General features: G+C 37.3%; 1 protein-coding gene across 4 annotated transcripts in view; it reads left to right on the forward strand.

The window, feature by feature from the left end:
* TRAPPC8 (trafficking protein particle complex subunit 8) overlaps positions 1-14,944 on the forward strand; it is a 55,581-nt gene that overhangs the window by 10,919 nt on the left and 29,718 nt on the right. For all 4 annotated transcript variants that reach the window (XM_056331281.1, XM_056331283.1, XM_056331282.1 and 1 more), the window contains 10 exons: positions 1,593-1,682; positions 3,019-3,193; positions 3,571-3,724; positions 4,837-4,924; positions 6,369-6,616; positions 8,148-8,263; positions 9,472-9,622; positions 10,927-11,027; positions 12,431-12,536; positions 14,094-14,225. In XM_056331281.1, coding sequence (XP_056187256.1) covers positions 1,593-1,682; positions 3,019-3,193; positions 3,571-3,724; positions 4,837-4,924; positions 6,369-6,616; positions 8,148-8,263; positions 9,472-9,622; positions 10,927-11,027; positions 12,431-12,536; positions 14,094-14,225 — 1,361 coding nt within the window. The remainder of the gene's footprint in view (positions 1-1,592; positions 1,683-3,018; positions 3,194-3,570; positions 3,725-4,836; positions 4,925-6,368; positions 6,617-8,147; positions 8,264-9,471; positions 9,623-10,926; positions 11,028-12,430; positions 12,537-14,093; positions 14,226-14,944) is intronic.

Genomic DNA, 14,944 nt, shown 5'->3' on the forward strand with positions numbered 1-14,944 from the left:
CCTTAATTTAAATAGTTGGCATATTTACATGTAGGACGTAGTCTTATGCCCCTAGATCAGGGGTCCTCACACTTTTTAACCAGGGGGCCGGTGCGCGGATGCAGTGGCAGGCAGTCATCTGCGGCTGCTTGGTTTCCCCCCCGACCCCCGGCGGGGGGTTCTGTAAATGCTGGGGGCCAGATTGAGGACCCTGGGGGGCCGTATCCGGCCCGCGGGCCGTAGTTTGAGGACCCCTGCCCTAGATGAATGCTCAGAGAGCAGTTGCTAGAAAGGTTGTATTCAAAAGCCAGAAGTTTGCCTCCTGCTGATCTTTGTGAGATGTGCTGACTGCTACTGAGTTCAGTTACGAAACATGATTATATCTGACTTCTGTGTGGATGAAACTGATGTAAGATGGTCTGGCAATGTAGGATTAAACAAAATGCATTAATTTAATGCACTAAGAGATAATTCCAACATAAAAATGGAACTCAGTTTCCTAATGCCGGCTAAGAAATAAGGGTGGTGTGTTTTTTTGTGGGAATGGGGAAGGCTTACAAAGCATTAGAAATTTTTACTGTGAGTTAAATCAAGGAATGTGTTTTCTTGGGGCCATGGAAAGAAAATAACGTAAATTCAGGATTTCTTATTGGATTTTTTTCTGTACCTAGTTATGGTTTTCTAGTTTGCAGGTGAGTTTACACTGGCTTCAAGCTAACTTCACTGTGAAATCAGGTTATTGGAAGTGGACTGATTTTGCTCAGGGGTCTCTTTCCCACCCAAGGGAAGGATTTGCAGAACTGAGATGATATAAAACAGGCTTGAAAGAAGAAATAATACTTCATTGCTTGACTGATAGTTGGAGTGGAAAGAAATGGACAAGACTTCTAAGTTCACGTCTTTGGATGCCCCAGACATACTTGGCTTCCCTTGGTTTGTGACTCAGAAAACTGAAATCTGTACTGTAAAATGGCAATTGAATGTGGCAGGTTAACATTATAAAGCATATATGGCACAACTTGGATCTGAGCTTTTAGCTCTTTGGATCTCTCCTTTGCTAGCTGATGGCTGAACTCTTTTAGCAGAGCAGAGGAAGGGATTGCTATCAAGCCAAGTCACAAAACTTGCAAAAAGCTTTGGACAAAACTGGCAGGATAAGGTTTTGGTAATTATTAGTTCCTCTACATAGTCAAAAATTAATTTTGCTTTTTGGTCAATTCTTATATCCCTAGCTAAGGCAAATTCAATGACTGTTAGAAGAATTTTTGTTTTTTTCTTTCCGGGTGTGTGTGTCCATGTTTAAAAGGGTGGTAAGGAGTAGTGAATCTAAAAAGGACTGAATACATGTGAGCCTGCAATACTGAGGCAGTTCGTGCTTAGATGCTATTCAGTGTCCCATTTGATTCAAAGTGTTACTGTTTCTCCCACTTGTGTGTATTTTATATGCTTTCTCCCTAGACTTTTCCCCCCTTCTTTCCCCTGCCATGCAAACCTTGTCAGACTTTGTAAGTGTCACTTTTAGGTGTAGTCTTTCATATTTCCTATTCATGAATGAGTAAACAGGGAAATTTTGCTGAATATTCCAATTCGTTCTGTCTTATTGTGTATTCCAGCTACTACTCCTTGGTTTGAATCTTACAGAGAGTGCTTTCTTCAGTCCATGCCTGCATCAGATCATGAATTCTTAAACCACTATATAGCGTGTATCCTTTGAGTGTTACAGACCTCTAGTGAGGCTGTTACAGCTGGCTGCAGAAATGTAACATAGGAGACTTTGAAATTTTGCGGTAACTTTTTGCCATTATGATTTGAAATATGTCTTTTTCAATATGTCTAACTATGGAGACTGATTTCATAAGGGGGCCAGATTTTCTTTGTGGTTGTTTGTTGTTTTTTGTTTGTTTGTTGTTTTTTTTTTTTTTTTTTTTAAAATCATGCTTTGTGTCAAACTGAACTCTAAGCTAATACCTGTAAAATAAACTTCCTCATCCTAAAATGCTTTCTACTGTAGCTCTTTAAGTATCTGTTGATTGTCCCTTAGGTACAACAGAGGCTTGTGTGTTTGGGATGCACCTGCTGCTTTTTATAACTGTTTCAAGCAGATGGAGGGGGAAGGTTGGGGAGGGTGTTTTGGAAGATTGGTGAACTTTAAGCTATTTTGGACAAAAAGAAGTCTGGAAAGATGCCCAAATGCTTTCACTTTTTTTACACCAAAACTTGGGCCCAATTTGCTTGTCTACAGGGAAAATAAAAATATGCAGTGTTTCATGATGTACCTGGTGTTTAGCTTCTACAAGGATTATAATGCTTCAGGCTTTATAACACCTACTCTATTCCTAACTCCTTACTGTACTTCATCATTTCAGTATGGTGGAACAGGTTTGTTATTAGCCATTAGACAGAACCATTTGTACAGAATTAACTTGGCATAATGTTGATTCTGGCTTTTGACTTCGGAATTTTAGAATGCTTAGAGTACAACTTGCTTTCTGGCTTCTCTGAATTTGTCTTTGATTTAGTGAAGAGATGTAGCAGGGCAGGATTTTCCTTACTAATGGTTGTGTAGTTGCATGAGAGAAAAATCTGAATGCTGCTGCTTTTAAACCAGAAGATGTTGCTGTGTTTATGAATATGGGCTGTTATTGTTGCTCAGGTGATACCTTAAAGTCCCAGCTCTCCTTGGAAGTTGAAAACTGAAGTACACTGGGAGTGAATTTCAGTTATATGTTGGCTATATGAACAGTTGGTCTGTATTTAAAATCTTAAATGAACTATTTGCTATTATGTATTGGCTTAAACTTGAATTCAACGTCACAACTGGAGCAAGTTCCTGTTTCATTTCATGTCATGGATGTTGGTTAACTGACTGTTTAAACACTTTTTTTTATTGAGACTAAGGCCAAATTCTAATTGCACATAATTTTGTGGTAGTGCATTTTGCAGTCTTAAACATCATATAATCTACTTTATACATCTTGTATTTTGTGATCAGTGATTGTTCCTGGGTTCTTTGATAAATGCCCTTAACAATGAGTTTAGGTATGCTTGTAGTTTCTTCTAGTGAACCAGAGCCTGTGGAGCAATTTCTGAAGCTGTCTCAAGAGCAACATCGCATTCAGCATAGTAGTGAATACTTGTATCCAAAGTGGTTTATACCAAACACGCTCAAATACTATGTGTTACTGCATGATGTAAGCACAGGAGAAGAACAAAGGTGGGTTTTCTACCTTCAGTGAACTTACCGATGAACTCTGACTGAAACATTTGCATTTATAAATTGTTAAGATTACAGGATCCATTAACTAGTAAGCCAGCTATTAACAAGGCAGATTTTCTGAAGTATCTACTTCTTGTGTTCATATAAAATAAAAAGAATCAGTCCTAGCTTTTTGTGATAGATGCTTGCTTTGGCTTGCTGGATTAGTTCTCAAAGAGTCTGTTTCACTTTTGCATAAAAGACTGCTTTAAAAATAGGAGCATTTTCCTTTTAATTCCTATGGATAATAGTCTAAAATAGTTTGTTGCAATACACATTTAGAATAGAATATGTTTGATATCAAGACAGGGTAAATGCTGTTTCATTTTTTTCAGAGCTGACTCCATTTATGAAGAGATGAAGCAGAGGTATGGAACCCAGGGTTGCTATTTACTGAAAATAAATTCTCGGGTGTCTAACAGAGGAACAGATGAACAGATACCAGATCCTTGGAGTCAGTACCTTCAGAAAAACACTATCCAGAACCAGGTATTAAAGTATTCTAAAGATGATTATAAATTGGGATTTCATATGCACCTTAACTGTGTTACATTTTGCCTTAGTATTATGAATATGTTGCTACAGAGTGGGCTAATAGGCAGTTAAGATACTTCTGACTTACCTATGACTTCTTGACGGCATAAGATTAGTCCTTTCAAAGAACTGTCCTCTGTGCTACTTAAATTGGCAGTAAGGAGCACTGAAATACTAGACTGTCTGAAATAAACTGACAGGAGCACTGAAATAATTAGACTTTAGGCACTGACAAGAGCAGGTAAACTCAGAAGTCTGTCCGGTTCATAGTAATGTTCTACCTTCATTTTGATTAACTTTCTTCACCCTTAAAACTTGTTTTATTTTATTTCCAGGTCATCTTTATTTCACTAAACAGTGGGGGTGTGTTTTCTGGGGGCATGTGTGGTTTTTCTGGTAATTCCTTGCCATTTTAGCAGATGAGAGACCAGACTGGACTGCAAATGATTGTGTTAGCTCAGACTCTTGAGTTCAATTTGCCATAAATGTCTGTATTTCAGGCTTCAGGACCGAAAATATTCCTTCTTGAGTTTGCTTTTGACTGACCTGCAGTTTTAACTGCATCTGATTAAAAGATTTGTTTGTGGAATCATAGTTCTTTACCAAGTCTAGCTGGTACTGGAAAGTCAAAATAACTCATATTCTGTAAGCGAAGTAATGTTCCACCATGAACTAATTAGACCTTTATTTTTTCTGTCCCTTATCAACTGTCCATTGTAGATAACTGATTTTTTTTTTTGTATGAGCTTGTTCAGGAATTGCTTTAGGGAATGTTTTCACTGCTGTAGACATTGCTGTGTAAGAGTTGGCATTGCTTGCTTTAGTTGACAGTGAAGCCATTTGAGCAAGCCAGGAGATATATTCACCAAATGAAGCAAGTAACTTTCATCTGTGCAATAGGACAGGTTCTTAAAGCCTCACAAACTTACTGAAACAATGAATATATATGAACAAACATGTTTTCTTTATAATTCAGTTAACTGTTATTTAAGTAAACAGCTGCTGTTGACTGACTTTCGTGTGTGCTCTAGTATTCTTAAAATTCTGACTTTTCTTTTTTTGGTCAGGATTGCTATGAAGATTGTCCTTATACTGTCATTTCAAACAAGAATACAGATCACTTGATATCAGATGGCTTAGACAGTGAAATTAAAGGTATTTTTTAAACTTCTATCAAAACAATAGCATTTATACAGCTGTCTCATCTTGGACAGTAATCACTTGAGTTATTTGTTAGGGAGTTCAAAGTAATTATTTTCTAAAAGCTCAAAGATAACTTAACTTGGTGTCAGGAAAGAAATTCTGTGGTGCTGATCTGCTGCATTGGTGATAATTGGTAGATGAATCTTCAATGAGATGGCTGTTGATGTGTTTGGCTCACCTTTTGTAAGATTAAGCATGTTGACAATTAATTAAAAGTAACATAGGATTAAATAGTTAATTCTCATGGTAATAAAAGTTTCACTTAGTGGGGTCTGATGTAGCTTTGAAGCTGAGGGGATTTTTTTTTTGTCTGTTTGCTTTTAAATCTGGAAATGACAGGGTAGTGACTTTCAAAGTAAGTTGGCTGGAAGAACTTGACTTGCAATTGAGCTTGTGGATGGCAGAGGACAGTAAATGAAATTGAGGTCAAATTAGTGCATGGCTTCTTTAATTATAAGGCAGTTGTATAGGATTCAGATGAGAAGCATGGTCAAATAGGGAAGAAGTGAAGGTACCCCACGCTGTTTGACCTGACTCAGCCCAAATCTTTCATACCTGACTCTAAAGGCACGAGGAGACTTGGTGTGTGTAGGGGAGCCTGCAGTTGTCTAAAAAAAATGGCTTTCTTGAGCTTTACAGCCCAGATGTAGCCTGCAGGCTGGTGTTTAAACGTTACGTACCCAGCTTTACACTTCACGAGTAAACTCCATTAAGAATTTGTTTCCACAGCTCAGCTTTGCCCAGTGCTAGCTAGGGCCAGATAAAGCAAGCTGACTTTCTTATATAGAAAGGAAATAATAAGAACTATTTAAGTCTTAGAGCAGAAGTGTCTATTTTGGGTAGTAAGATGCAATAGTCATATCAGCAGCTCCTCTCATTGAATTACGAGGACTTCGTAGGAGATTGTTTTTACATCATGGTTGCTCAGAAGGGCTTGGAAAATGAGTTTGTTTTTTCTTTTTTTAATCTTAAAACGTGAATAGAAAAGAGTGAGTGGATCTAATGGAGCCATTGTAATTGCCTGCGTTTGCAACTTTTCATGAATATTTGACTTCATCTGTAATGTTTTCATACTTTTTCCTTCAGTGCTGTTGGTACTAGTCAGCATACTTGGAGATTCTTTGCACTGTAGTTGAGAACCAAAAATGTACATATTTAGCCATGTTGTAGTTCCTGCGATTACTTGAGCTTTCTGAAGAATTTCAGGAGTGATGTCATACTTGAGTAGTGCTCTGCTGCTGTCTTTCTGCTTAGCATCGATCTATAGTGCAGAATAATTGGTGAACAGCTTTGCTTAACAGAGTTCTGAGTAAGGAAATCTTTAAAGTAGGTTACTAAAAATTAATGTAAAACCCAAAATATTTAAGTAACTTTTTTTTTTTCAATCTTTCCATAGATGGTCTGTCAAATAACTTTAAGACTCACCCCCTTCAACTGGATCATCCCAGTGGCAGTTTGGATAGCACTGATTACACGAAGGCTACTGCATCATTGCAAGACCCAAAGAAATTAAATTCTGGAACGCCTCATGGTGCTTGTTTAACACTGACAGATCACGATCGAATTAGGCAGTTCATACAGGAATTCACATTTAGGGGACTTTTACCACATATAGAGAAGACAATTCGGCAACTTAATGATCAGGTCAGTTTACTCTTAAAACCACTTTGCCATAATAATGAAAAACAATAGAGGTATAAATCCAGTTATTCAAAAACCTGCTTTGAAATTATTACTTCCTTCTGCATCTAATGATTCAATGATCTTATTGAAAACTGTAAATAAATATAAGACAGATAGCTGAAGTTAACCATTTTTGTTCAGTTTGTCTTTTGAAAAAACAAAACTCAATTTATATCAAAAGAGCTTCGGTGCAAGGTGACTTCTTGGTGAAAGCCTATCTGAACTGCTATTGGGGATATCTGTCCTTGCTCTTAAAATCTTAGTATTTACAAAATGTACTTTTTATGTTTCAACATTAGAATGCACAACTGAAGTTACAAGTATATTTTCATCAGTAATTGTCTGCAAAAGAGCTATGTACTTCAGTTGCTGTTTCTTGACAGAAGAGAAATGCATGGCCACCCTGAGTCATGCAATTCTGTTTTGATGTCAGCAGTTTTTGCAATGGAATATTCTTCTATTAAACTAGGATTTTATAGCAGTGTGATACTAAGTATCATGCCCATGTTAAAAAGGATGTGTGTTAAAGTGATTTCCATTACAGTAAGGCCCTTTTTTATTATGTATTTCACTTCCATATGGTCTTAAACGGCTAGAGAGATGGACTGACTTACATTAGTGCAATCAAATTACTGTGTTTAGCATTAGACTGGGACCCAAATTCTGTTATCTTAACTCTGTATTTTGATTGAATTCTCTCTTCAGGTCATAGTTTTAAGTGTGAGGGGGGTTTGGTACTAAGAATCATATTCTGTAAGGGACACTCTCTCCCTGAATTGACTTTCAGGAGTTTGTATATGCTGTCCATGTTTATACTTGGAAAGTTTCATGAAGAACCATAAAAAAAGTGCATAAATAGTGTGGCAAACAGCTTTGCCATTAGGAATGTAGTAATAAATTCCTAGCTGTGGTAAGAAAAGCATGATGTTGCTATCCTTAAAATTATCTTTAAAAAGGGATGTAGTTTGCCTTAAATCCTGGGAATGGCAATTCGCTGTGGAAGTATCCTTGTTAGTGGAAATTATGTAAAAGAATAAAGTTGTGTGACCTTGCTTGCACATAGGACTAGTACCCTTTACACTTGAAATCAGTGTTCACAATGTGGTAGTGCTTTATGTGGGTGATGACAGGGAGAATGTTCTCTTTTGAAGTATGTACTTGGTCCAGCCTAAAACTAAGACTGAAATTAGATACTCTATTAGATTTCAAGCAGACACATCAAATGTTTCAGTTCATAGGACTGAGATATCTTCAATTTACAGCAAAAACAGTGAACCTCAGCTGTCTCAAATAGAACAAATATATGAATTGCAACTTGTCAGTGTCAGTGATTCATTCTAAAGGAGTGTGCTCTTGGTTATGTTACTGTTTCTGTTTTATGGAAAAAACAAGAGTTTAGGAAGCCTTAATGCAGCTTGGATTTTTATACAAGTTTAACCTGTATTAGTATTTCTCTTGCAGTGTACTGCTCTAACTTAGTATCTTTTTGCAGTTAATTTCCAGGAAAGGCTTGAGTCGATCATTGTTTTCCGCTACTAAAAAGTGGTTTAGCGGCAGCAAGGTTCCAGAGAAAAGTATAAATGAACTGAAGAATACTTCTGGTTTGCTGTAAGTAACTTCAGTCCTTATCTTTAGATCCAAACTGAAAATGTACCTTTTTTTGGGGGGGAGGGAAAGCCTGTGTTTATTTGATAGTGTTCCACCAAGTGAACTAAATGAGCATAGAAATCATGAGAAGTACCGTGCCTAAACATATAGTAAAGGAGTAGCAGACCCTAAAGAAAAAGGGGATAAAACCTGTTTACAGAGCAGTCTTTCTGCTATATTTACAGTGAAGCTTTCGAAGTTACAAAAATCGTACATTTTTAAAAGTAATAGTAGTAAAAATAAGCTATGGTCTGCTGTAAGGGATATTTTTAAATTAGTACTATCTTTTCTTATTTAAGGCAAATGCGATGTAGAAGTGTTTTTGTTCATGTAACTACATAATTTACTGCAGTTGAATATAAGTATATTGCTTTTGCAAGTGCACTTGAGAGCTGAATTAAGGGGAATTTCATATTTTTTGCACCTGTTTTTTACACTAGAATTAGGTTTTGAATTTTACCAAATTATACATTCTGTATGTTTGTAGTATTCCTCTATATATGAGGATGTATAATTATGAAAAGTGCTCTCTCTTCAACTGTCTTATTTTAACCATGGAAGTCTAAATAGTTCTTGGATATCACTAAGCCAAAATTAATGTCCTTGACACTTACAAGTTTAAAGCTGTATGTATGTTGTGTGTCTTTGGATTCAAAATCAATGTTAATTTGAGCTTTCTGTATTGAACTTGTAGGAGGCAAACCATGCTGACAAAGTTTGACTAATAAGTGTTTGTTTGTGAATCTTCACTGAAGTGATTCATATGTATTTGGCTAACCAAAAGTTACTGATGCTTGTAGAGGACAGGAACTTGTCCAGGACTAAGACGGTTTTTTAGTGGATTTTTTTCTTTCCAGAGAAATGGGGAGAAGTAACAATTATGGCTAGATGACCAGTGTCTTTTTTGTTTGTTTACATATAGCTCTGTTTAGCTCTGACAATTAATCTTATTGAGCAGTTTCAGTGCTAGCTGCATATTTTTTCCCAGTATTTCTTGGCAGAAGGAAAGCAGCTTTGCTTTTCTTAGCTATTTTTTGGGTAAAGCTGAAGGAATGCAGTGTTTATTCCTACTTTGTGAATAGGAATTAAGATGAGAGGGCATGACTTCATAGAGCATACCTTGCTCTAATTATTAAAATAACTTTAAATTTAAATATTTGTATTTATAGGTATCCACCAGAAGCACCAGAGCTTCAAATCCGGAAAATGGCAGACTTGTGCTTTTTGGTGCAACACTATGAACTTGCATATAGCTGTTACCATACAGCAAAGAAAGACTTCTTAAATGATCAGGCAATGCTTTATGCAGCTGGAGCACTGGTTGGTACTTCATATAACATAAACATTCTGTGAACTTTTCCTAATAATTTCTAAACACTTGTTTGAAGGTAACAATATATGATCTCTTCCCTCCATCTCCAAATTTATAAGGGTCTTGCCAAATCTGCTGCATATCTTTAGCAAATCCTAAAGGATTCTCAAATGTATTGGCTGCTGTTCTATGAAGGGGGTAAAGGTGTGAATGAAAATTGAAGAGTTAATTCTTAAAATGTAAAATACGAAAGGAGAATACCTAGAAGGCCAACTCCAGCAGAATGGATCTTTAGATTTTTAGTCTGATAATCCAAAACCAGGTGCAAAATAATTTTATAGTAGCTTTTTTTAGACTTTGGCAGAATATTATGTGCCAGGAAGTCAAGACTATGTCACTATAAATATGGTATTGTACTATTTTTCTTTAAGGCTCTTGAGCAATATAGTTTGAGTATGTCACTGCTGAACTTCACTGTAAACACATACTCATTAGTTTTGAAACTGAAGGTATATGTGACTAAAACAATTTTCAACAAGATAAATGGGAACACTGGAAAATAAGCTTGTTTAACAATTTTTGGAAGCTATCTTTTGTAGACTTTAGTTGACTTGATAAAATTTTTAACTCTTACTTTGCAGAACTATGGAAGTGTTCTTATACACTGTCCCATCTTGATGTAAAACAGCTTTGTACACTGTCCCACCTTGATATGTATGTTTGCAGTACAGACAGTTGCTCTGCATTTGGATAATCTGAAAATTTATCTTAATTTCTTAATTAACGGTTTGTATGTCTTAATGATGATTTTTTTTCAACCTACAAGTATTAGTCTCTATTTACTGCAGAAAAACTTTTCCATCCTATCTTCACCCCCTAGGGAAAAAAGTAAAATTTCAGAGTCCAGGTTTGCTGGAGTTTCCTTGGAAGCTGATGATGTAACTTCACTTAAGGAAGTCTCAGAAATCAGTTCCTAGTGCTACTTTATGAGAAAAATTGTTCCTGAAATAGGAAATGATTTGTTGGTTTTGTAAAGCGGTGCTCAGTCAATGCTTCTGCATAATGTTGGGGCTGCCATCAGCTGAAAACCTTCTCTGTGTGTGTAACACTCTGGCTGCTGTCTGGCAGACCGATAAGTAGGCTATTGCATTAAAACTTTTATCAGTTAATGTGTTGTGTACACTTTTACATGCCAGTAACCAATTAGATGAAGGTCTTGAACTAGCAGGTGTTGAAATGTATTCCTCAGCATTTTGAGGTTTACAATTTGTTGAAAACAACCTACAGTGACAGTGCTGAATTTCTCTTGTAGGAAATGGCAGCAGTATCTGCTTTTCTTCAGCCTGGAGCTCCTAGACCATATCCTGCTCATTATATGGAAACAGCAATTCAGACCTATCGAGATATCTGCAAGTACGTTGTCTACTTCTGTACTGATCCAATGAAAGGTGGCTTAACTTTCTTCCCCTGCACAGTGATAGTGCCAGATGACTAAAATCACAGAATGATGGTAACTTTTAAAGAGCGAGATGTTAGTTGGTCTAGGATAACATGTAAAGGGTTCTATGCTGCTCTTAAGAGAGTACTCATTAAACTTATGTATTGGATTTTACTTGGTAAGATTTTGGTAGTGGGGTGGCTCCTGTGAGAAAACAGCAGGAGCTGCCTGTGTTGCACAGAGCCAGTTTTCACCCAGCTCCAAAATGGACCTGCTGCTGCCCAAAGCTGAGCCTGTCAGCAAGGCTGGTGGTGCTGTTGAGGTAACATACTTAAAGGGTAAAATTTGCTATGCAGCACCTGTGAGGGGGGTGTAGAAAATGAAACAGCTCTGCAAATACCAAGGTCAGTGAGGAAGGTGGGGTCAGTGAGGAAGTGCTTTCCCACAGCCTGTGGAGAAGACCATGGTGAGGCCAGTTGTCCCCCCTGCAGCCCATGGAGGACCACAGTGGAGCAGGGATCCACAGTGCAGCCTGTGGAGGATCCAGTGCCAGAGCAGGTGGATATGCCCTGAAGATCACTGCAGCCTGTAGAGAGCCTATGCTAGAGCACATTCCTGGCAGGAGCTGTGACCTGTGGGGAACCCACGCTGCAACAGTCTGTTCCTAAAGGACTGTAGCCTGTGGAAAGAAGCGATGCTGGAGCAATTCTTGAAGAACTGTATCTGTGGAAGGGACCCCATGCTGGAGCAGGGGAAAGTGTGAGGAGGAAGGAGCAGCAGAGATGAAATGTTATGAACTGACTGCAGCTCCTCTTCCCTGTCCCCCTGCCTAGTTGGGAGTGCAGTTGAGCCTGGGAAGGAGGAGTTAGGGGAAGGTGATTTAATTTAGTTTTTTATTTATCACTATCCAAGTCTGTTTTGCCTGTGACTGATTGGTGAGTCACTTCCCTGCCCTTATCTTAGCACATGAGCTTTTTAATCTGATTTTTTTTCTTCCTGCCTTGCTGAGGAGGTGGTGTGACAGAGCAGCTTAGTGGGCACCTGGTGCTTGCCAAGGTCAGCCCAGGACAACTTGTTTGTGGCTGTTGGACCTCTTGTTTATCAGATGATTGGTATTTTTATAAATAAAATACTGTATTCAAAAATGCGCTCTAGCTTTGACTTTCAAAAAGCTGCTGCTACAGTAGGATAGGACACAATGTATCAATCTGTGTGGTGCTGTTTTGCAGTGGATGAGCTTTCTTATATTTTACTTTAAGATAAACAACAGAAAACCAGTCTGATAAAATATGGAGAAAATTTGTCAGATCTGAAGTGAAAAGATTTCTGTGACTTATTTTCATAAATATTTATTAATACATGTATGTTTTTGCTTTAGGAACATGGTTCTGGCTGAACGCTGTGTGCTGCTTAGTGCTGAAATCTTAAAAAGTCAAAGCAAATATTCAGAGGCAGCTGCTCTTTTGATTCGTTTAACCAGTGAGGTAAAACACTTAACAGCTTTTTCCAGTCTTGACCTCCCCCTGTTTGTTTATTTACACAAGCACTTCTAGCTTACATTCTAAATCTTGTCCTATGATACTCTCTAGCCAAAAGTAGCAAATGAGTAGGTATGAAGTGAAGAAAACTCAGTTTACACTGCAAGTGAAGAAACTGATACTGTTACTTGGTTTCTTTCTAGTCAAGTGACTTGCTTGACTTTTTAAAAAGTGCTAAATGTGCATTTTTTTGTCTTTGGCTTTATAAGTAATTTTCTTTGACATCTGCTTAACTCCTGTATGACATACTTTTAACTCCCAAGTTCTTAAACTGAAATTATCAACATGTCTTGCCAGAGCCATAATGGATAGTATCCCACATAAAATCGGTAGTTCTCTATAGTTTTAAGTAACTAAGGCAATACTGTAGCTTAGCTGTTATGAATCATTAGAATCTTACAGTGTAAGTGAAAGCTAGTTTGAACACTTCTGTGATATTAATTGGTGGAAATCAAGCACGGAATTGGCTTCTAATGGCCAGAAAGTGGCTTGCTTGAAAAGGAGTGAAACAAGTGTAATACTATAATGTAGCATCTTCTGTGTAGCTTGGAGGAAAGTCTAACTGGCAGTTAGTTCTCGCTTTGTGGCCAGCTGCACTGAATGTGATGCTTCTGAGACTTTTCCTGTGACAGATTAAACATGGAATAAACTTTCTGTAAGTTTTGCTCTCAAGTATATTTGTAGCTTCGTTCTTTCCTGCCCTTTCAACTTAAACTTGCTACCAAAATCGGTTACCAAGTTATTTAAACAAGGAATTTAAATACTTTTGGCTCTGCACAATCATTTTATGACTTAAAATTGTATTTAGTATGTTTCTGGTGCCTTTTGGCAGTTGCAAGGGAAATATTTATAGGGTACTATGTAGGTAGGCGTCTCAGAGTACATAGTCCAGATGCATACTTGGACATCACTGGTAGCATGGAGTTTGATTGTGGTAAAATCAAGTAGATTCTGGTCTGATTGGTTAAAATAATATAGCTGTGTTTTGGCATGAGAAGAGTACAGTAATGAGAAATTGTATGTCATTAAGAAATCAACCTGGTTCTTGTGATACAAATTCACTAAGTTCCATTGTTCCCTCTGTTTTTCCTTCATCCTGTTAAACCTCTTATTTTTTTGTTTCTAGCCTTAATACATGCAGGGGGTGGGGAGGGGGAAAGGTAGCGGAGTGCTTCAGAGGTAATGGTAAATGTTAAAACTGTAGCCCGACTAACTGAAAAAGCAGAAAATATTTCTTTTGTTATACTGAAACAGGTTGATATATAAATCTCTCCACTGGAAAAAAACAACCCAGTGTTTGGTATTGAACACTACATATAACAAAGTGAAAAATACTTCTAATCTTCTTTTATATGCACACATGTACATCTAAAGTTTGTATATAAATGAATCTTCAACTTTACAGCACTGTTAGGGCTTACTGTCCTTGTTAGCATTAAAACAAGGCTGCTGTTATCTTTATAATCAACTGTGAGGCTAATTCTCCTTTTCACTTTTAAATAGGATTCAGATCTTCGCAGTGCACTTCTGTTGGAGCAGGCAGCCCATTGCTTTATAAATATGAAAAGTCCCATGGTTAGAAAGTTTGCATTTCATATGATACTGGCTGGCCATAGGTTTAGTAAAGCAGGCCAGGTAAGTAGTATCTTTCCACGTGGAAAATATGCTTGGTATTTGATACTCTGAAAAACATGTTAAATGTGTCATTAGTCTGGAAAAAGATGCTTTGCTTCTGGATACTTTTGTGTTAGTCAAAAGTATTCAGCTCTGGTCGTCTGAAAATGACATCTGTGTTATTCAGCTTAGGCTTTTATTCATGTATCTGAAGTAATGCTGAAGATCACTGACTTGAAACTGAAGTGATGTGTGTATTCATTTCTGAGTCTCAATTTTTATACACAGCAAAATACAAAGCTTTTTATTTGGGCAAAGGAGTATTTTACTATTGAGATAAGTGAGTTGCAGGAGTTAAGGATTTGTTAAACTCTTAATTTATCAGAATAATAGCAAATTTAGGTGCTTTAACCACATGTGTTTAGTGGTTGTACAGGTGTATGAATAGTTACTACAAAACAAACTAAAGTGTCTCTATGGCTGCTTAGACTTAAGTAGCAGTTAAACCAATACAAATCAGATTGTTTTTACTTCCATTCACACTCCTGTGCAGGCAGCTCTAATTGTGGTACATAAACTCAGAGTTTGTTGGATGTAACTTGTGTGCTTTATTTCTGCCTCAGTTGTGGGATAGACTCTCTAAAGATAGTTTGTGCGTGATTCTTGCTGAGGTTAGCCTCTGGAGTTCAGTTATGGAGCTGTCTTGGAATACATTCAATTTCGGTTTACTAATAAGCTGT

This window comes from Falco biarmicus, chromosome 3 (genome assembly GCF_023638135.1).
Source record: "Falco biarmicus isolate bFalBia1 chromosome 3, bFalBia1.pri, whole genome shotgun sequence".
Lineage (NCBI taxonomy): Eukaryota > Metazoa > Chordata > Aves > Falconiformes > Falconidae > Falco > Falco biarmicus.